The sequence below is a fragment of the Cantharellus anzutake genome (genome assembly GCF_015039405.1).
Source record: "Cantharellus anzutake strain C23 chromosome Unknown EI90scaffold_16, whole genome shotgun sequence".
Taxonomy (NCBI): domain Eukaryota; kingdom Fungi; phylum Basidiomycota; class Agaricomycetes; order Cantharellales; family Hydnaceae; genus Cantharellus; species Cantharellus anzutake.
Window position 1 is genome coordinate 1,368,658 of NW_024066966.1, and position 17,348 is coordinate 1,386,005.

The 17,348-nt window shown below is 49.1% G+C and overlaps 8 protein-coding genes across 8 annotated transcripts; 5 read left to right on the plus strand and 3 right to left on the minus strand.

The window, feature by feature from the left end:
- Window positions 1-1,176: 1,176 nt before the first annotated feature.
- EI90DRAFT_3051847 (uncharacterized protein) lies at window positions 1,177-1,804 on the plus strand. The gene is made up of 3 exons (XM_039059885.1): window positions 1,177-1,380; window positions 1,444-1,487; window positions 1,549-1,804. Exons 1-3 carry the CDS (start codon window positions 1,182-1,184, stop codon window positions 1,669-1,671), a joined length of 366 nt encoding a protein of 121 aa, XP_038918071.1. The 5' UTR covers window positions 1,177-1,181; the 3' UTR covers window positions 1,672-1,804.
- A 356-nt stretch (window positions 1,805-2,160) lies between these two features.
- On the plus strand, window positions 2,161-3,714 carry EI90DRAFT_538622 (uncharacterized protein). The gene is made up of 6 exons (XM_039067758.1): window positions 2,161-2,898; window positions 2,964-3,068; window positions 3,129-3,172; window positions 3,230-3,247; window positions 3,305-3,341; window positions 3,409-3,714. The coding sequence occupies exons 1-6, from the start codon at window positions 2,583-2,585 to the stop codon at window positions 3,549-3,551; spliced, it is 663 nt and encodes a 220-aa protein (XP_038918072.1). The 5' UTR covers window positions 2,161-2,582; the 3' UTR covers window positions 3,552-3,714.
- Window positions 3,715-3,927: 213 nt separating this feature from the next.
- EI90DRAFT_3051855 (uncharacterized protein) lies at window positions 3,928-5,456 on the minus strand. The gene is made up of 2 exons (XM_039059886.1): window positions 4,515-5,456; window positions 3,928-4,468 (listed from the first exon to the last, which is right to left on the minus strand). Exons 1-2 carry the CDS (start codon window positions 4,960-4,962, stop codon window positions 4,308-4,310), a joined length of 609 nt encoding a protein of 202 aa, XP_038918073.1. The 5' UTR covers window positions 4,963-5,456; the 3' UTR covers window positions 3,928-4,307.
- EI90DRAFT_3181788 (XPA protein C-terminus-domain-containing protein) lies at window positions 5,063-6,188 on the minus strand (the record flags this gene model as incomplete). Its single annotated transcript, XM_039066365.1, has 5 exons — window positions 5,063-5,451; window positions 5,502-5,520; window positions 5,571-5,731; window positions 5,787-6,152; window positions 6,176-6,188. The coding sequence occupies 5 exons, from the start codon at window positions 6,186-6,188 to the stop codon at window positions 5,087-5,089; spliced, it is 924 nt and encodes a 307-aa protein (XP_038918074.1). The 3' UTR covers window positions 5,063-5,086.
- A 184-nt stretch (window positions 6,189-6,372) lies between these two features.
- EI90DRAFT_3121652 (thioesterase-like superfamily-domain-containing protein) lies at window positions 6,373-7,966 on the plus strand (the record flags this gene model as incomplete). The annotated part of the gene is made up of 13 exons (XM_039063426.1): window positions 6,373-6,476; window positions 6,527-6,590; window positions 6,640-6,699; window positions 6,750-6,758; window positions 6,835-6,901; window positions 6,968-7,065; window positions 7,122-7,196; window positions 7,249-7,374; window positions 7,424-7,455; window positions 7,513-7,582; window positions 7,638-7,706; window positions 7,763-7,810; window positions 7,868-7,966. 13 exons carry the CDS (start codon window positions 6,373-6,375, stop codon window positions 7,964-7,966), a joined length of 921 nt encoding a protein of 306 aa, XP_038918075.1.
- Window positions 7,967-9,143: 1,177 nt separating this feature from the next.
- EI90DRAFT_3051862 (uncharacterized protein) lies at window positions 9,144-11,300 on the plus strand. Its single transcript, XM_039059887.1, has 14 exons — window positions 9,144-9,181; window positions 9,241-9,333; window positions 9,386-9,410; window positions 9,465-9,508; window positions 9,564-9,634; window positions 9,689-9,700; window positions 9,753-9,766; window positions 9,822-9,862; window positions 9,919-10,193; window positions 10,251-10,321; window positions 10,379-10,401; window positions 10,456-10,514; window positions 10,574-10,692; window positions 10,746-11,300. Exons 1-14 carry the CDS (start codon window positions 9,159-9,161, stop codon window positions 10,830-10,832), a joined length of 957 nt encoding a protein of 318 aa, XP_038918076.1. The 5' UTR covers window positions 9,144-9,158; the 3' UTR covers window positions 10,833-11,300.
- Window positions 10,991-14,463, minus strand: EI90DRAFT_3051865 (ARM repeat-containing protein; the record flags this gene model as incomplete). The annotated part of the gene is made up of 7 exons (XM_039059888.1): window positions 13,888-14,463; window positions 13,699-13,789; window positions 12,642-13,645; window positions 12,361-12,592; window positions 11,886-12,299; window positions 11,368-11,833; window positions 10,991-11,303 (listed from the first exon to the last, which is right to left on the minus strand). Coding segments are annotated over exons 1-7 (2,443 nt in total), but the record flags the coding sequence as incomplete, so codon positions are not given.
- A 74-nt stretch (window positions 14,464-14,537) lies between these two features.
- EI90DRAFT_3051869 (NAD(P)-binding protein) lies at window positions 14,538-16,911 on the plus strand (the record flags this gene model as incomplete). The annotated part of the gene is made up of 12 exons (XM_039059889.1): window positions 14,538-14,998; window positions 15,123-15,156; window positions 15,214-15,370; window positions 15,433-15,597; window positions 15,654-15,745; window positions 15,803-15,832; window positions 15,890-15,951; window positions 16,006-16,184; window positions 16,249-16,440; window positions 16,464-16,543; window positions 16,576-16,749; window positions 16,808-16,911. The coding sequence occupies exons 1-12, from the start codon at window positions 14,928-14,930 to the stop codon at window positions 16,907-16,909; spliced, it is 1,338 nt and encodes a 445-aa protein (XP_038918078.1). The 5' UTR covers window positions 14,538-14,927.
- Window positions 16,912-17,348: the final 437 nt, after the last annotated feature.

Below are 17,348 nucleotides of genomic sequence, written 5' to 3' on the forward strand. Positions count from 1 at the left end.
CGCCCGCGCGCGGTTGGGTCTGACATCAAGAGGTTTGGCTGGGAGCGTGAGGTATGCCCCGCAAGTACTTAGGTGCTACAATACGGGCCTCTCCGCAATGATAACGGCACTCAGGCGTTTGACCGGCCGTAGCAATAACAGAGAGAAGATTCGGCAACCTTAGCCCATCGACTGAAGACTCCTATAAGAGAGGGTAGGGAAACTACCATGCACCGACATTAAATAATGCGAGATTCCTAACAATCTTTATTATATGCATCCGGCCAGCTACTGAGCATTTGTTCTTTGAGACCTTTTGTGACAGGATCCCTGGTCTGAGATTCGCCAGTGGAGGGTTGAGGGAAGGGCAGCATACGGCGGCCCATTTGGGTTCGGAAGGCTGCACTATCCGAGTTCGAGGGTCCGGCGCTTATCAATTCCATTAGTGACATCTCAAAGGTCACTCGTCTGCACTTTGAAGTTCGAAAATTGAACAGTACTGTGGACCGAATCGTGAGCTTCGAGCACGACGCAGATCATTTCCATTCTCCGTACTCACCACTCATGGTTCAACACTACTTTCGCCGCTCATTCATCCTCCTGTATGAGGGCGCGTCTCTTGGCCACATCAGAACCGCGACCCTTTCGCGAGAGAAATCGCTCAGGCACCAAATGCCTATGACTATATGACCCGAAAAGGTCGCGGCTTTGGTGACCTCAATTTACGTCAAACTACCATTCAACGTCCGCATGGAGAAGGGTACAAATAGAAATATGGCTTAGTGCTTCTCCCCTCGACAGTACCAGTCCCTCCAATTCTGCGAGCCATTCGTCGATGTCGTCCAAGACACCCTTCGTTATTTTGGTATTCGCTGCATTCTGTCTCCTCGTTCGAGGACTAGCTACCCCCGAATCGGGACCTTTCGAGCATGATCTTCGAGACATGTATGGAGAGCGTGGCGATCACCCCTACCCTAAACCGTGCCTTCCTCACGAGAAACCAGATAAACATGGTCATTGCGTTCCCACTGGGAAACCTTTTTTTTTTTTTTTCTTTTTTTTTAGGAAAAAAAAAAAAAAAAAACTGGAAAACCCTTAGGAACCAATTGCACTCAAGACTCAGAGTGTCAATCACAAAAATGTTGGCCAACGTATTGGTACTATGGACAGAAGATTTGTTCGCCTAGTCCAGCGGGGGTACCATGCAGGAGCGGTTCCACTTGTCTAAGCAGTCCGTAGCTTTCTTTCGTCCTTTGTGCATCGTTACTGACGCATGCAAATCACGCTCTCACAAAGAGACTTGCACTAGACATCATGTATGCGCTAAGAATCCTGGCACCTCGTATAGACTCCATGGCCCCGATGGACCTCTTTGCTACACGGCGTCCGACTGTTACAGTCGTAAGACAACGATCATTCCTCCATCCTCTGACAGCCTCCTGAGGATTTTGTTTATTGCTATAGATATATGTATAGCACCCTACTTAGGGGGTGGTCAGAATACTCAAGTAAGTTTCGGCTAACCGCCGAAGTTAGGACTCTATCACTGACGCTCGATCTCAATCCCAGTGCTTCCCGATTGATGTCGTACGTTGCCTCCGCCCAGTACTACTACTAGTGATTCTCTGTGATTTTGATACCATTCACGTAGGGCAACCATTGCGATGGCAACACAGGGTGCATTACCAGTAAGTCCAGTTTCGTGCCACCCTTGTCACGATGGTTCGGTGCAATTGCCTTATTAATCGTCCCCCCATGAACCAAAAGACAATTGCACACACCACCATTGTTTGCCTGGAGGCCCAGGTTCCCCATGTTACTTCGGCACACAAGACTGCAAAACCGGACTTAATTGCGAAGTCGCAAGCATGTCAAGTCCGACAGGATATTGTCAGGGTTACTGACCATGGGACCAACGGAGGTATGTTCCCTTGACGGTAACTGAGTGAAGGCGGTGTTGGAGAATATTTCAAGTAAACTGGTGTGATCTGCACGTATCATATTATGCACCTTGTTCAGATGGCATGTGGCATGAGCGTGGGGCCACCTTGAAGTCCTGATAGCTTATATAATGGTCACGAACCCTAATCCCGCAATCGCAAAATCTGCGCAACAACTGAAGCTTTGCGGGGAGCTGCATGTACCTTTCATCAGATTTGGATGCCATTCAATTTACCTCCCCACCTTCCTTTCGAGGTAGAACCAGGCATCAGCTGCTCAGCAGTCAGAATATATACCAGAAGAGTAGCCTCAAATAGGTTTTGAACTGAGAGCGCTGTCAAAAGGATCGATGGGTCTGCCATTCGGTGCCGAAGGGGCACGTTCATTTCGAATTCGGGGCCTTATGGAAGCCAGCTAGCGGAACGCTGTTGAAGAGCGCGTCTGCCTATCAACCCGATGTGCCTACGCATAACGGCCGTACCGATTTCGGGTGCAGCTACGGTCCTTCTGACCGATTTACGTCAAATCAGACGTATTTATCCAACTCTTAATATGAATATGAATCGCTGGCTACCCCGGCGAACTCTAGAAGACACCAAGTAGCCAGATAGTCATCCTTAGAGTGCGTGGAGCCTCCCTCAAGACCTGCAAGCACCTAGTCGATGTCCTTCAAGACGTCCTTTGCTGTACTGGCCTTCGCTACGTTTTACCTCCTTGCGAGAGCGCTGGCCACTCCCGAGTTAATCCCGGAACCTCCCCAACTCCGTGGCGGTCACCCTAAGCCATGTCTTCCGTACGAAAAGCACGACAAGCATGGTCACTGCGTTCCGACTAAGAAGCCCCTAGGAGCTAATTGCACTGAAGATTCGCAATGTCAATCGCGAAAATGTTGGCCGCAGCATTGGTACTATGGACAGAAGATCTGTTCTCCTAGTCCCGCGGGTGTACCATGCAGAAGTGATTCCACTTGTATTAGCAGTAAGTCCTCAGCTTTTCGCCCGCACATTTAGTTTCAACGCGCCTCACGATCTCCCTTCATGAAGAACATTGCACTAAAAGAAGGGTGTGCGACAAGAATACTGGGACTTCGTACAGTCTCCATGGTCCCGATGGCCCTCTCTGCTACACAAATTCGGATTGTTACGGCAGTAAGATGATCACCTTTTCTGACTCCTTGAGGTTCTCATTATGGGCATGCATTGTCATAGATCGATGCATGCCGCCTTTCGTTGGAATTGGACAAAATACTCAGGTAGGCATTCCGGTGCCTCAAAACTAGACGTCCTAGCTAATTCCAGCACTGTCGTAGTGCTTCCCCACTGACGTCGTACGTCACTTTGACTGATGGAACTCCTGTGACTCTTATGAAACGCATTTTTCACAGGGAAACTACTGTGATGCCAAGACGGGATGCATTACCAGTACGTTCAAGCTCCTTTCCTGCTGCCTAGAACAGAACTATCACTTACCATTTTTTCACTATAAAAGATAATTGTACAGATCATCGTTGTTTAGCGGGAGGTCCAGGTGCTCCTTGTTACCTCGGAGAACAAGACACGAATTGTATCAGCAAATATTGCGCTATCGCGTCTATGTCAAGTCCAACAGGATACTGCCAGCAAGGGTTCTGACGGTACACGCGTCAGACACAGTTGGACGTAGCGCTCGATGATAGTGAGCGATGATGTACCCATTCTAAAATGTTTGGATGCCTGGCGTGTCATAGAATCCTTTGGGGGAGCGCATTGTTGTCATGAGATCACACAAGCTGCCAGATTAAACTCCTGAATGCATTCGTCCACCTTAGCCGTACGATCAGGGTGGACTAGCAGTACCTCTCGCAAGTTGACCCGCGAGAAGCCAACTGGCACTCTTATGAGTCGGGGGAAATAAGATCGTACACCTCTCAGAGTTCTCGGCAACCAGTGTCTTTGTCAAGCTTCAATAAATCTCCACTCATTTGTCACCTGGACCGCATTGACGAAAGATATTTGGTGCTTCAACATTAATCTCTGCCGTGATCAAACAACTGCAATGACAGGCAGAATTCCACATGATTGGATCGTAGGTGAGCACAGGGATACGAGTGGGGTGCAAGAGGGAAGATTGGGACATTGTACCTTTCAGAGCTGATCAGGAAAGCAATCGTTTAGAACGGCGTGCATGCAGCCTTTGCTGGTCATGTTCATGTTACGGGCGTAAGCACACCCAGACACATTCGCCCAGAACCAGAAGTGGGAGCTGGTGGAGGTCCTGTTCGGAAGACTCATTTTAGGATGCGGAAGTCAGCTTTTTCTACAACTAAATCTGTTGGATAACGGCCCAGTCCATTGCTGGCCAGACCTTAATTGGGGCACAACAGACTTCGGACGAAGACACACTCAGATCTAATCATAGTCTGCGTTATCAGAGAACCACTTTTCACGGGCGTCCTTGCTGAGGACATGAATCGCGGTATCGCCCATGTCAAGAAAACCCCATCCATCCTGAGTGGCCCTGCCTACCGATTTTTTCGTGGTAATGCCAAGTGCGGATGTGACGACGCGAGCTGGTTTGCATTGGGAGCTCTAAGTCTGAGTGGGATTCATGGTCACAAAACGCCCTCACCGCTTGTCGAGCACTTCGCATGACTACCTCGATGGAGCCTTTCCCTTCTGTCCCCTCTTTTACTTGAGCAAAAATGACCCAATTCCAAGGCGACTGTGGTTCGCCGACACCCTCCCCCGCATATAGCTGGCCACCTCGACGCCGTCTGCCTTGCGGCTGTCGGAATTGTATTGGCGGTGGAGGTCTTGGAGGTGGTGGGCGAGAGACCAGTATCGATGAGCGCTCAAGATGAGGGAGGGCAGCGAAATGGGCATATAAAGTGTGGAGATGAGAGGGCACATCTGAAGGGAGCGGGGGAAGCTGGGGTTCAGTGTCTTGAGGGGGAGGTTGAAGTTGCGGCTCTCTTCGCACGAACCACGGTATTCTGGGTGGCCGATGGAATGTTGACTGGGATCGTATCCACCTCGCTGTCGCGAAGGATTTCTGAAGCGACATATGTGCAAAACTCTATTCAGATAGAAGCGCCGAGCGTCACTGAGTCCTGCCTAACAGGTCACCATTCCTTCCAATAAGAAAATACATGAGCAAATAAGTTACACGAATCCGTACGTATAGTCATTCAAAACTCTTCAACCTCGATCTCAAACCCGCATTCAACGCATCGTTGAATCCCACTCCCGTCCTCGCGCACCTCCGTTGCGCCAAACTCATGTCTGTGCTCCTCGTCTTTCCTCATCTGCCACACACTCTCCCGAGTCTTCCGTCTCAATTCTTGAAGGCTCTGTGCGAATTTTTTGCCCTTCCGTTTCTTAGCTTCGGCAGTCCGTCGTTCCCATTCGGCATCCAGTCCTTCTGGACCGCCCCATTTCTTGAATGCAAATTCCTCCACTTGGAATCTAACAAATAGCATCATGTTGTTCCATGTCGACTTGTGTGGGTTTGCTTTGAGGAGGTGAGGCAGAATTTCGTGGTCTCGGAGCTCGGCTATAAAAGGTCAGAAAATGGGATACCTTTGCGAGCTGATTATTGCTTACGGTCAGTCAGTAAATAGTCCTGTTGCGGCGGATCAGGATGCACAATATTGGGTGCGCTGGCTGACTCACCTCCTTGCACTCTGTCTTTGTGAGGAGACTGTACATTTCTGGCTTTTCGACCTTACATTTCTCACACACTAGAACGCCAAATACGCGCTTAAATGTATAATCGATGTCCGTAGAACGACATTCTTTGCATTTAAGATTCATGGAGGGATCGAATGATATTGCTAACAATTGAGACATGGTGAGTAAGTGATCAAGTCGGGAAATGAGTCAGCGTACGAGGATCAAGTTTCTGCGCCGATCGCTGCGCAGCACGCTGTTCCTCTAGCTTCTTGGTTCTTTCGTCTATTTTCTCGTGGTCCTCGATGAGGAATCCACCTTTCGAATTGACCATCTTGGACAAGTCATATTCAAAGTAGTTACCGAACCGGCTGTCCTTCACCAGCGCAGGCTGCTTGGAAGGTGCAGTAGGAGACTTAGAAGTGGCAAGTGTTACTTGCAAAGGCCGTTTGTTATTGGCATTCCGCGAGGAAGAGGTGGACGCTTTGGTAGCTTCCGACTCCCTAAGCCTAGCTTTCGCCTTCAGCCTATTCAGTTCGATGCGTTTGACACTCTCAGGAGTCAGATCATTCGTAGGTATTGGGTCTCGGGTGGTGGTGTACTGGGACGTGACACTGACATTATGGGCGCTAGTGCCGAATAACAGACTTCGGCCAACTCCGCTACAGGAGTGTCACGTGTAGAGGAGTTCCTTTTTCCGGATATGCCGGGGCCGGTGTTTTCACGATTAGTAAACCCGACAACTAGTTCCATGATTTCTACGGGCAAAGGGGCTGCGCTTGGCTCTGAACTCCACACCTCTGCCATGGCCATACCAGTACCAGGAGACACGATTGACCCCCATGCACATCAGATAGAACACCAACTCATCACTGCATCACTCGAGTTGGAGAAACTTGACGAGAATTTGTGAGGAGAGTCGCTACCGCTGCAATCTACAGCTCACGCCAGCCATGAAGGTTTCGATCACCGACGAAGTCTCTATGGGTCCCGGCCAGAGGTCGTGGAGTGTTTGGAGGCCAAGTATGCATACAACGGCTCGAGAGACCATTGCTTTACATAACACGAATAGGTCATATCCCAAGCGCTGCTTGCCGCCAGCAAGACAGTTCGAGATGATCTGCATTGCCATGTGAGTTGGACTATCATTAATGCGGCCTCTAACGCTCACGCTTATTTCAGTCTTTGCATGTAAGTTTCGATTAATCGTTGTCCCCAGCATAAGTACCATGTCTTTTCTCTATTGATGATCGTGGCCGTGCACCAGTGTTACTTCTTGCTAAATGCAAACCCCTCGATCCCAATCCTATATTATGTTGATAGGGTGCGGGAAGGTTGGCTGGTAAATCCTTGTGCTGCTCAATTCATTCTCTGATGCCACCGCACCCCGGCTATTGTAGGACGGAGCTACGCCACCCGCGGCGTTAAAGCAGTGCAAAAAGGAAGATCCGTTTTTGCCATGATGGTCTCGTTCTCCCGATTGGAGCCCGAAGGCCCTGTGGCCCAATGGGCATATCCCCGGGCGTCCCTTCCCCGCAGCAATCCATATCCCAGGTTGATATCCTGCAACGGAGGGCAGACGCGGTATCTGATCTAGACCGGAAAGCTTACCTGTTAAGAATAAAGCAGGTGGGGCGGGCATGAGCTTTCTTCTCGGCTGTGTCCTCATTCCACTGCTTAGGATCGCATCAACAGTCCTATCGAGATCAGAATTGCCATACATGGAGAGGGCACGGATAAACATACTCCCGCTATGTACTGGATGCGGGCAAGATCGATCCCTAAATTTGATGCACCCTTCCAGAAGGTAATCTACTTCGTTCGATCTGGAACAAGAGACTCACTGAGTCGTATAGTGCATCCTTGCGTACATTTCGGATCTTAACTTGTGAGCAGTGATCGGATGTGAAAATTTGGGGGACATTCGCTCACTTACTTTGTCCAGCTTACACAGTGTGACTAGGGCAGTCTTGTCGAATCCTGCGAATTCCAATTTCCAGGGTATGGGAATGATGGTAAAAATGTGTTATTTATATCATGGTAACTGTATCACTAAAGCATATTTGCTAGGCTTCATTAGACCATTCATTGTGGTTTTACGATCATGAATTCGATTGCAGTGAATGGGTACTCTTCGTCGTAAGCTCTCCTTCCCATTGCATCGTATTTTGTCGCTTAATGGATCAAAACAAAAGATGGGTTCTCCTCGCGCTGGGCTTGGCCGGGGCGTTGTACAGGGTGTGGTAAGTCGCGGCGAGCCTGCGGCGAGCTTGCGCGATGCTGATGGCGCCATGTCGCAGTTCTATGATCAATCTGGCAAGTTAATCGCAGTAGCAGCTCAGGAAGGCGTGGCGCGTGGTGTGCTTAAGCGCTCGGAGAGTGACAAACCCAAACTCTGAGTTCTTGCTTCAGACTCGCCAACTAGATGACATCATTGGTAAAACATATCCTCGACTAGAACATTATATTAGTGTTAATACTAATCGATCTCAGCAGATAGTATAATGCTGAGGCATCATGACCCTGCCTTCAACTAATAACTAGACTCCAAATCGAAATATTGTAACTAAGATGAATACATTGTAGTAATTGGGACATGACCGGATACTCGGAATAGGCGGGCCGTTTTGGAGCCAACCTGTGAGGTTGAAGCAAGGTGGTGGAGACACGTTAACAACATGGGCAGAATGTGTGGCCCTACCGGTAGTAAACGCGGGAGGTTGGCATGAGCCACGTCTCTTGGTTCGTTCCTCCCCCAGTACGGGGCAGAAACGGACCAAGTTCTTAGTTCATCAAATTCCTTCATATTGAATCAATGATACTGAAAAATGGTGATCAGAATGGTAATATGATCAACGTCCACCATCAGTTCGGAATTTGTGAGCCAGGATTCTAAATTGCTGATGATCTCTACGCTATCAGCATTTCGGGAATACTATTTTGGCATAGGTGTGACATGTCTTTCAAAGGTGTTGACTCCAGACTAAGCACTAACTCGAAGTATACTTTGACAAAACGGTCCTTCGGAAGTCAGCCTTCACGGGTCGAGGTTATTCCTGGTATCACTACCTGTCTGTACTTGGAAGGCCGAATTTGAACCGGATGAAGGAGGAGAAAGCCAGAGATCGAATGTTGAATTCAATGAAGGGTGAACGCTTCGAATCGGCGGTATCCGAGGAGCTCATCGAGGGAAAGCTTTGAGCCTTTTACTGTTATGTTCCAAGCGCATACCACACACGATGCGATATTTTATTTCCTCGGAGAGTTGGGGAGCGGGGATAGCGAAGGCACACAAGCAAAAAACCTACTTTGGTTAAACGTTGTGGCCGGAATCCGGAGAATTAATCAATCAATTCATTTCTGCTGATGAGATCGGGGATCCCCGAAACCCTTTGGGTGATGATGATTGGCAGCACTAGCACTAGTCGATCATTCCCTGCTCAGACAAAAAGCCGTTGCGGTGGGAAACGAGTCCATCAACTGCTCGCGCCTTCGAGAGCTGGGGACTTGAACACTGACGACTCCACCGTCGAAATTGAGAAGCCACATTTATCTGGTGCCTGAAGCTCGACTGCTCCCAATCTTTCAAGCATGGGGGGCCCGCTCGATTTGTGGTTAGTGTGGAGCTTTTCTCCCTATGTTTAAACGCGCCTTGAAGTTCTTCTGCGCTTAGGCTTGGACCACTCCTGCTTGGTAGCACCTTTAACACGCTGTTGCTCGGATTTGTGATTTTTCAAACTCATCAATATTTCACGACGAAGCATTCGTACGTGTCTTTGTACGGATTTTCAATGTGCCACTTATTTCTCGACTGATAGCGATAGGCTATGGGTTAGGTTCCTAGTGAGTGAACTTCAATCCTTGTCAGTCATCAATTGACGATTCATGCTGCCCCAGGTACTGTATCTCTTGGGCATGGAAGTTTTCATTGTCGCTTTGGAGTGAGCTCCCAAGCTAGGGACTTGAAATAATTCGTAACCTTCATATCACTATTAGAATTTACCTGGTCTGGAACTATTGTGTAACCAATTTCGGGAATGTTGCTGCGTTTCACGCCACAACCTGGTGTGAGTACCTGATATTATGCCATATAGTTCCATGCTTAATCCGTCGTTGCGTAGCATACAATCTAGGTAAACATTTCTACCACGCTTGGTTCTCCCTCCTCACACTTTTCCTTCCCAGTCCCAACAGTTGTCGTAAGAGACCGGAACATAGCCGTAGTTATGGGTGGATTCTAAATATTGTCTCTAGGCCCTCGTATCTCTTCCAGTCCAGCTTTTCTTTGCGCGGAGGTAGGCGGGTGTCACCCTCAAGCTCAGAGTTGCGACTTCCTCATCAGCATCTGCAGAGTTTGGATCCTAACGAAGCGTCTTTGGTTTGCGGCGTTCATAGCGATGTGTTCTGCCCTCATTCTTTTATGCTCCATTGGGATCACGGTCAGCAACACGGTTATCGAGAACTTCACGTATCGTTATCCCGTCGGCACAAAAGTTCTGAGCACCGTGGGACTCAGCCTACATATATTGGACGACATTATGATTACCGGTAGCATGATCTTCTACCTCCACTCACACAGGACGGGTTTGACAAGATCTGACGCTCTTATTACGGACATGATTCGATGTACGTTGGAGCATCATTGGCCGCTGAACGTGACTTTCATTTGCTATCGCTTTACAGTGACTGTACAAACTGGGACGGCGACTATAGTAATCGTCACCGCATTGTTCATTCTGGTGGAGATTAACTCGGTCGGTTCGCCACTTTTCTTCAGCCCGACGCAGCGTTGACGCCATCCACACCTCAAGTTTCGATTCATTAGTGACAATGCGTGAGCACCCTTAGCCTAGCATCGCTCCTTTCTCCTCACCACCTTGGGATGTAGGAGCGCCATTTTCTACCTTCCTCTCTCGAAATTTTACAGCCTCTCTCTCCTTGTTAATCGTGAGTCATCTGCAGATATGAAGCTACCGCTGTGTCTAATTTTTCTTGTATGAAACTAGTTAACGCCCGGCAATCCTGGAATTTCCCTGATGCAATGGCGTGGGACTCGAACCAGTTCGGTTCCATGCCTAGGCCCGGCGATGGCATTATTGCCACTCGCATCTCCCTCCCCCACTTGGTTTGTAAACGACTGGATCAAAATATCCTTGAGAACTCACTACTCTCTTGTAGTCCTCGAAGCAGATGCCTGCTCCATTGCAGACCTCACAAGTGTCGCGCTCCTATGACGCTGACTCCCTCACGGTCAGTAATTCTTGATGAAGTAGCGTTTTTCAGGTGCAGGCATGGCCTGAGGGGCCAACAACACTTGAGGCACCGAGTAACAGGCGCCCTGAGCCACTGCCATCAAATAAGGAATCCGGTTGACGAGGTCGAACCTGATCTAATACCGGTGCTAATATCCACGATCGATGATTTGTGTACCACCTTCATATCTTTATTAAAGTTCTGTCATTTAGTTGATTGTCACACGGAAAACATTCTGCTCTGCATCAGCTGGGGTCACAAGTGCCGCATCGACAGTACTATCCAAGTTCTTATACTCTACGTACCTTACAAAACCACATTAAGTCGGTCTATCCTGGTGAAAGTGAATGTGGAACACGGATTCCAAATAGGTCATTCTACCTCATACTTCCCATCCTATTCCGATCCCGCGCACGCCTGGACGCCCTGTGTAAATTCATGATCGCTTGCTTCACCTTCTCCATCTGTGCACTGCTGACAGCACTGCAGCCGTGAAAAACACGGAAATTAGTCTTGGGTTCACGAGTTAGTACTGGAGCGCACAAACCTGTTGAATTCGGTGGTAAACGCAGCTCTTGCGTCGGCAGGCAAGTTTTGAGTCGATACCGCGTCTAACGCAGTTGGCATCCATGCAACGATTTGCTGTGGGAAGGATTGTGCCAACGATCGGATGATGCTGATGACAAGCGGTGTCGCTTCTTCGGGGAACTGTGATAGGAGTCCAGCTAAGAGAAGATTCAGTAATGAGAAGCCTTCTGAGCTAGTGGCAGTTTTGATGGCGGAAGCGTATAAAGGGAAGTTTGGAGGCGGAGGGGGTCGAGCTTTGACAGAGAGGCAATCGTGGTGATATATGGCATGGATGAGTTCTAAGGTTGGAAGGATGACTTCGGCATGGTAGAGAGTCAAAGCAGAAAGAGTGGCCCGGAACACAGTAGGGTATGAGGGGGACAAGAACAGGATGTTTGGGGCATATTCAATCATTTGATAGAGGTAGTGGATGTAATCTTCAAGCACTGTGAAACCCATGTTAGTATCACGCAACGCAGTGATAAAAGCAGACCTCACCATCCGGAATATCGGTTGGCTCTTGAACTTTGAGTAAAGAAAATACTTGATTATTTATTAGTTCAAAAGCGCCCTTGATAGCCTCCCGAACCTCAAGCCCTTCCTCGTTACCGAAACGTGACACAATCTTTGCACAAATCCAGATGTATGATGCAAATCCACTGGCACCGAAAGCCGAGGCTGATCTTTGCAATAATGACGGAACTACAGCAAGGCCACTCTCTCCAAAGAAGATGATGCCATGTCGTAATGCATCACAGATACGTTCCGTTATGAAGTGCAGGTTGCCATATCTTTGGATAAGGGCGTCAAAGACGTTCCACATGGCAACGCAAGTGTTTTGGCAGGCCGAAGGTAATTCTTCACCAAAGCCCTGAATAACCCCCAGCATCACCGATATGCATTCCAAATTTTCTGGGTGTTCATCAACGAATGAGTAATTCGAGTGGACAATGGTGTTAGGGCAGAGGCTTACCAGCTATCCTCTGAACCTGATCTTTCGTTGGCTGAACCAAAGAGAGCGTGTCATGAATCATTTGTATGAGTTCCAATGTGAACTTCCGCAACGCCTGCGCAGCCTCCTCCATGGGCATATGTGAAACGACATGGGCGATTGCCACGTATATCTCTAACCTGTCTTCCACTCTGAGCCCCTGTGCCACGGTTTGGGCGAACGTGTGAAGTTGCGGTAGGAATGGCACCAGATGCTGTAGAGTCGTCAGTGCCTGTGTTGGATTCAAGCATCGAAACACTCGCCTGTTTGCAGTCTTTACACATATACTTCATGGCTTGGCCCGCAGCAGCCGCGACATCCCCATCGGCATCATTGAAGCCTTCCGAGATGTACGCAAGCTGGAAGGGGATATACCGAGGGTGCCTATCGACCCATTCAGTGTAGCGAGAGATGACGAGAGTAGCAGCGTAGCGGACACGAGGATGCGGCGGAAGTTTAGGAATAAGATCCATGATGAGGGGAACCACCTCGTCATCGTTAGGATCTACTTCAGCGCCCATTGATCGCATGGAGAATAAGGGGGCCTCTATCTCCTGCCAAACAGTGGTCGGCTTTTTAAGGGCCTCTACAATCATGTCATACGCCATTTTGAGACACGTGGTACTGCCCAAGACATAGCAGCAATCCTTCAAGGTGTCACCCATTACGTGCCTGAAGCCTCGGAACTCGTCGTGTTCCTGAGCTGAGATACTGCTGGGGTCAAGCGGGTGATGAAGGTGGCGGATCATGACGTTGACGAGGCCCTTGTAGAGATCAAGGAACTGGGATGGGACAGACGGACGCGTTCCGATGCTCTGACTCAGTCGATACCAGAAGTTGAACGTGATTTGAACGATATCAAGATCAGGGTAGGCTGCACAATCAGCAATAGCTTCAACAAGCGGGTAAAACGTTTCCGGGTGCGCCAAGAGGAGAACACGATACGTCTCTCCTGCCTCGGTAAAGATGCGACAATATCCCCGTACCTTGTCCGGATCATCCTTGGATGCCGCAATTAGGGGCTTGATCCTAATGAGGTGCTGTATGATGAGCTCTATCACGACCATATTATCATCCACCTCTTGAGTCTCATGAATGACTTCGCAGGCCACGTCCACGGCCGAGTCAAATAGAGCCTCGGAAGTAACAGCTTCGAAGGCAAAATCGAATAACGGTGTTTGGGCCAGAGCAGCAACCTCCACTTCGCCTGCAACAACCCAACTTCTGAGGCATTGAAAAATTTGCTCATGGATAGTATCCGTCACTCCTGAACAGGAATCAAGACACCAAATTCCTAGAAATAAATTCCTCCAAACATACCTTGAGCCTGCATGTACATGGTTAGTAAATTGAGGACTTCGGGCGCGTTGTCGCCCAAAAGCTCGGCTTCTCGGGCTCTGTATTGGTCGTTCTGATGGTATCATAATTAGGACGCCGACATGCGCGACCAGAAGACGTTTTGAGTGGTGATGTTCGGGATCGGACCAGTGGCTGATAGATCGGACTAACCGACATCGGAATACGAGTGTTGCCAGTAGCTTCCTCGGGTAAGACTCGAAGGAATTCGAGAAGGGAAGGAACAGTGCCTGGATTGCGTCCAAGGGCTGCGACAAGGTCAGGCAGTACTGTCTTCCATTCTGGCATTTGAAGCGCGAGCCCAGAAAGTGCGAGACTAATCTGGACTAACACAGCACGAGGGCCGGCAGAAAATTTTTGAAGAGCTGATATTAAGGAATCGCGGAGGTCTATTTGATGGGCCGCGTCCACTTGGTGAAGATCGAAAGTGACCTGAAACAAAGTCGTTTCAACTGACGGGATCGATCTCCAAAAAAACTGGACTGGCCTTGGCGCGAAATGTTTGGGCAGCAAATGTCTTTGCACTGGGTGGCGAGTCAGGCGAAAGTAGTAGAAAATTAGATGTTGCCCATGCTTGTGGCTGCTCGTCGACACTTCAGATCACAACTTATGGCAACGCATGAAACTTGGACTGACTGTGCGCTGAAAATCTTGCAACCATTGATTCGCAGCGTCTATCGAGGCCTTGTCTGGTTGTCCAGAGAACACCTGAAGTGCGGCAGACACGGCATGGATGGTGTCTTGCGAAAGTGGTGAAGTCGTCATGGTTGGTCGGAAAGGCACTTGTTTGTCGGCAAAAGCCCTGAGTCACAGTTTGCAACTTGCAACTTTTACTCGAACTCCCCTAATCCCTCCCGTTAGGATAAACCAGCCTGAAAATGAGAGGACAGGTGCTTGGGGTTATCCTAACACATAGATCACCAGGTGTTTAGAGAATCCGCTGTGAGATCGTTAGGGGATCGTCATTGGAATTGGATAATGTGCTATCTTCGGTTACATATGAAAATCTGGGCTTCGAGGTACGGTCTGAATGACAACAGCTGCGGACTTGCTACAGAAGCGCGGTGCAGAAGCTGGCACTCCAGAGGCGCAAACCAGCACTGCATTCCTGTCAACCATTCACACGCGTGAAGCTCGGATTATGTGCAGAGCGATCCTAGTGCTTTGGAATAACTTCCCTTTCCGTTTTGGATATGTGTTATTCGGCGACTTTCCCGGTCGATTCGACACGGTCGGTTGATGTGCCGATAAATCGAGAGTACATGTGAGTACGATTCATCTCTTATCAGGATGAGGGAAGTAACGATTTGCGTTAAACAGTCACACAACCACCGATCAACCATCTATCGACTTTCTCAATGGTCGGACCAGAATCTTCCTCCGGTGAGGATTGCAATCATTGGAGCTGGCCAGCGAGGTAATGTGTGTACGGCCATTTGCCTTAGGGTGCTCTTTGGCATTGATATCCGCGGTGCATAGGCTTATGCGCGATACGCCACCGTTTGTCCCGATAAATGTAAGGTGGTCGCCATAGCTGAGCCCCGCCCAAACACGCGCAAAAATATGGTTTGCACCCACAATATCTCCAAGGAGATGGTTTTCCACACTTGGGAGGACTTCATCGCCGCTTCAAGGCGTTCCATAGAAGTTGACCCGACTCGAATACTCTCAGTGGACCTGGTCGCCTTGCCGATGCAGTCGTCGTCGCTACCCAGGATAAGATGCACGCACCGGCTGTTCATGCCCTCGCTGAACAGGGCTACCATATTCTCTGTGAAAAGCCAATGGCTACGTCTCCCGAGGAATGCATTAGAATGGCGGACGACGTGAAGAGAGCCGGGAAGATATTTGGCATTGGACATGGTTAGTCGCTCTCCTAACGTTAGAGGGATCAAGGAGTCTCGTTAATAATCACTTAGTCCTGCGTTATTCCCCGTACTCCCGGGCCATTGCGAAGATCATCGAGTCCAAGGAACTCGGTGAAATTGTCAACATCGTTCACATGGAGCCTGTAGGTTCTGTTTCTTTCAGTGAAGTCATCACGATTGTGCATTCTGACACCAGTCAGGTCGGATACTTCCATTTTGCACATTCATATGTGCGTCTGCTTATCCTGGGTAGAAATAGTTGATGCCTCTTCTGACCCGTGAGGAAGGTACGGGGCAACTGGTGCCAAGAGGGGGAAAGCTCGTTTTCACTGATGACCAAGAGCTGCCAGTAAGTTTCGAATCGCGTTTCGAGAGCTATGTTGACCAGCCCCTTGAACACCAGTGACATCGATCTTATTTGTTCGTATTTAGCACCGTTTGGTGCAGTCCCCGTCCGAGTTTCCTCGTTCGGCTCTCTCTCTCACTTCAACAAGAAAAGCAAGCCCGCAACGGCTGGTGATGCTACGAAATGCCTAGAATGTCCCCTCCAAGACAAAGGCTGCCCTTATAGTGCAAAGAAAAGTTTGTGATTGTCCACTCGAGCCGTCCGAGGCACCACTAATTCTATCTTTGGACATGTGGTCAGTCTACTTGGAACCTATCTCTGGTGGAATGACGTCTTGGCCGGTGTCTGTCCTTACTGACGGCAAACCAACACGAGACTCCGTCTTAGCGGCGCTTCAGAACGGTCCATACGGCAAATGCGTGTATGAGTCACGCAACGATGTTGTTGACCATCAAGTGGTCAACGTCGAATTCTCCAGGGACAAACTGTTTCGTTCACTATGGTCGCTTTCACAGAGCTCATCTGTGAGCGTCAGACTCGAATTCACTTCACCAAAGGAGAGTTGATCGGTGATATGCGAGGGGAAATTCGGACCGTAGACTTTGAGAAATAAGAGTTTATCCTAAGGTGTATGATCAGGGAAACGATCCCGTTCGGAATCATCAAGTAGAAATAGACGCAGACAGCGGCCATGGGGGAGGTGATATCGGTCTAATTGCAGCTTTTATCGATGCCGTTGCAGAAGGTAAGCAGGAGGTACTCGGAGTTGACATCGATGATATCCTGTGCAGTCACTTGACGGTACGAATTCTTTGGTGTTGTCCATTGGGTTGTGAACGGTCTGAACCTCCTTTGCCAGGTATTTGCTGCGGAAAAGAGCCGCCGTGAAGGCTGTGTGGTTGATGTCCAGGCCTATGAAGCCCAAGTGCGGGCAGGAATGGCCAAGATTTCCATTGTCTAAACCGCACATTCTCCTTAGGCAGTTTGGTTTGCCGCTCCGCGCGGTCGCTTGTGCTGTAATCATTACGGAATTGTTATGTAGTTCTTACCTAAACACTCCTATCTTTTGAATTCTTCTCGATATAATGGTCGGACAGATCGCCGATACCATTTCCCAAACATACACATCCCTCCAGGCCACCGAGGATCCACCAAATATTGATCATCACTTGTCAGGCCTTCAACTAGCCAGGGTCCGCAGGCTTAGAGGCAGGAGAGTAGCAGCGTCTTGCACTGGCTTGGGATATCCCTATTCGCCGAATACGCCCAATTGACTTCAGTGAACACGAAGCTACAAATGCTCTTTTTGCCTCCGTTGTGGTATCGATCTGGGAAGCAGACGGTTCCTAAGCTGAGGTCATTGACGCGTTAAGGCTTATAAGAGAAGGAGTCTCTCGGCC

What these genes read in the sequence shown, in the direction of transcription:
- EI90DRAFT_3051847 (XM_039059885.1), top strand. Translation starts at nt 1,182, where the DNA reads ATGCAGGAGCGGTTCCACTTGTCTAAGCAGTCCGTAGCTTTCTTTCGT. An exon ending in GGCGTCCGACTGTTACAGTC is followed by an intron (nt 1,381 to 1,443) that starts GTAAGACAACGA and finishes TTATTGCTATAG; the next exon opens with ATATATGTATAGCACCCTAC. An exon ending in GGGGTGGTCAGAATACTCAA is followed by an intron (nt 1,488 to 1,548) that starts GTAAGTTTCGGC and finishes TCTCAATCCCAG; the next exon opens with TGCTTCCCGATTGATGTCGT.
- EI90DRAFT_538622 (XM_039067758.1), top strand. Translation starts at nt 2,583, where the DNA reads ATGTCCTTCAAGACGTCCTTTGCTGTACTGGCCTTCGCTACGTTTTAC. An exon ending in TGATTCCACTTGTATTAGCA is followed by an intron (nt 2,899 to 2,963) that starts GTAAGTCCTCAG and finishes CCCTTCATGAAG; the next exon opens with AACATTGCACTAAAAGAAGG. An exon ending in CAAGACGGGATGCATTACCA is followed by an intron (nt 3,342 to 3,408) that starts GTACGTTCAAGC and finishes TCACTATAAAAG; the next exon opens with ATAATTGTACAGATCATCGT.
- EI90DRAFT_3051855 (XM_039059886.1), bottom strand. Translation starts at nt 4,962, where the DNA reads ATGTCGCTTCAGAAATCCTTCGCGACAGCGAGGTGGATACGATCCCAG. An exon ending in ACAAGCGGTGAGGGCGTTTT is followed by an intron (nt 4,469 to 4,514) that starts GTGACCATGAAT and finishes AATGCAAACCAG; the next exon opens with CTCGCGTCGTCACATCCGCA.
- EI90DRAFT_3051862 (XM_039059887.1), top strand. Translation starts at nt 9,159, where the DNA reads ATGGGGGGCCCGCTCGATTTGTG. An exon ending in CGATTCATTAGTGACAATGC is followed by an intron (nt 10,402 to 10,455) that starts GTGAGCACCCTT and finishes CTTGGGATGTAG; the next exon opens with GAGCGCCATTTTCTACCTTC. An exon ending in CCTCTCTCTCCTTGTTAATC is followed by an intron (nt 10,515 to 10,573) that starts GTGAGTCATCTG and finishes GTATGAAACTAG; the next exon opens with TTAACGCCCGGCAATCCTGG.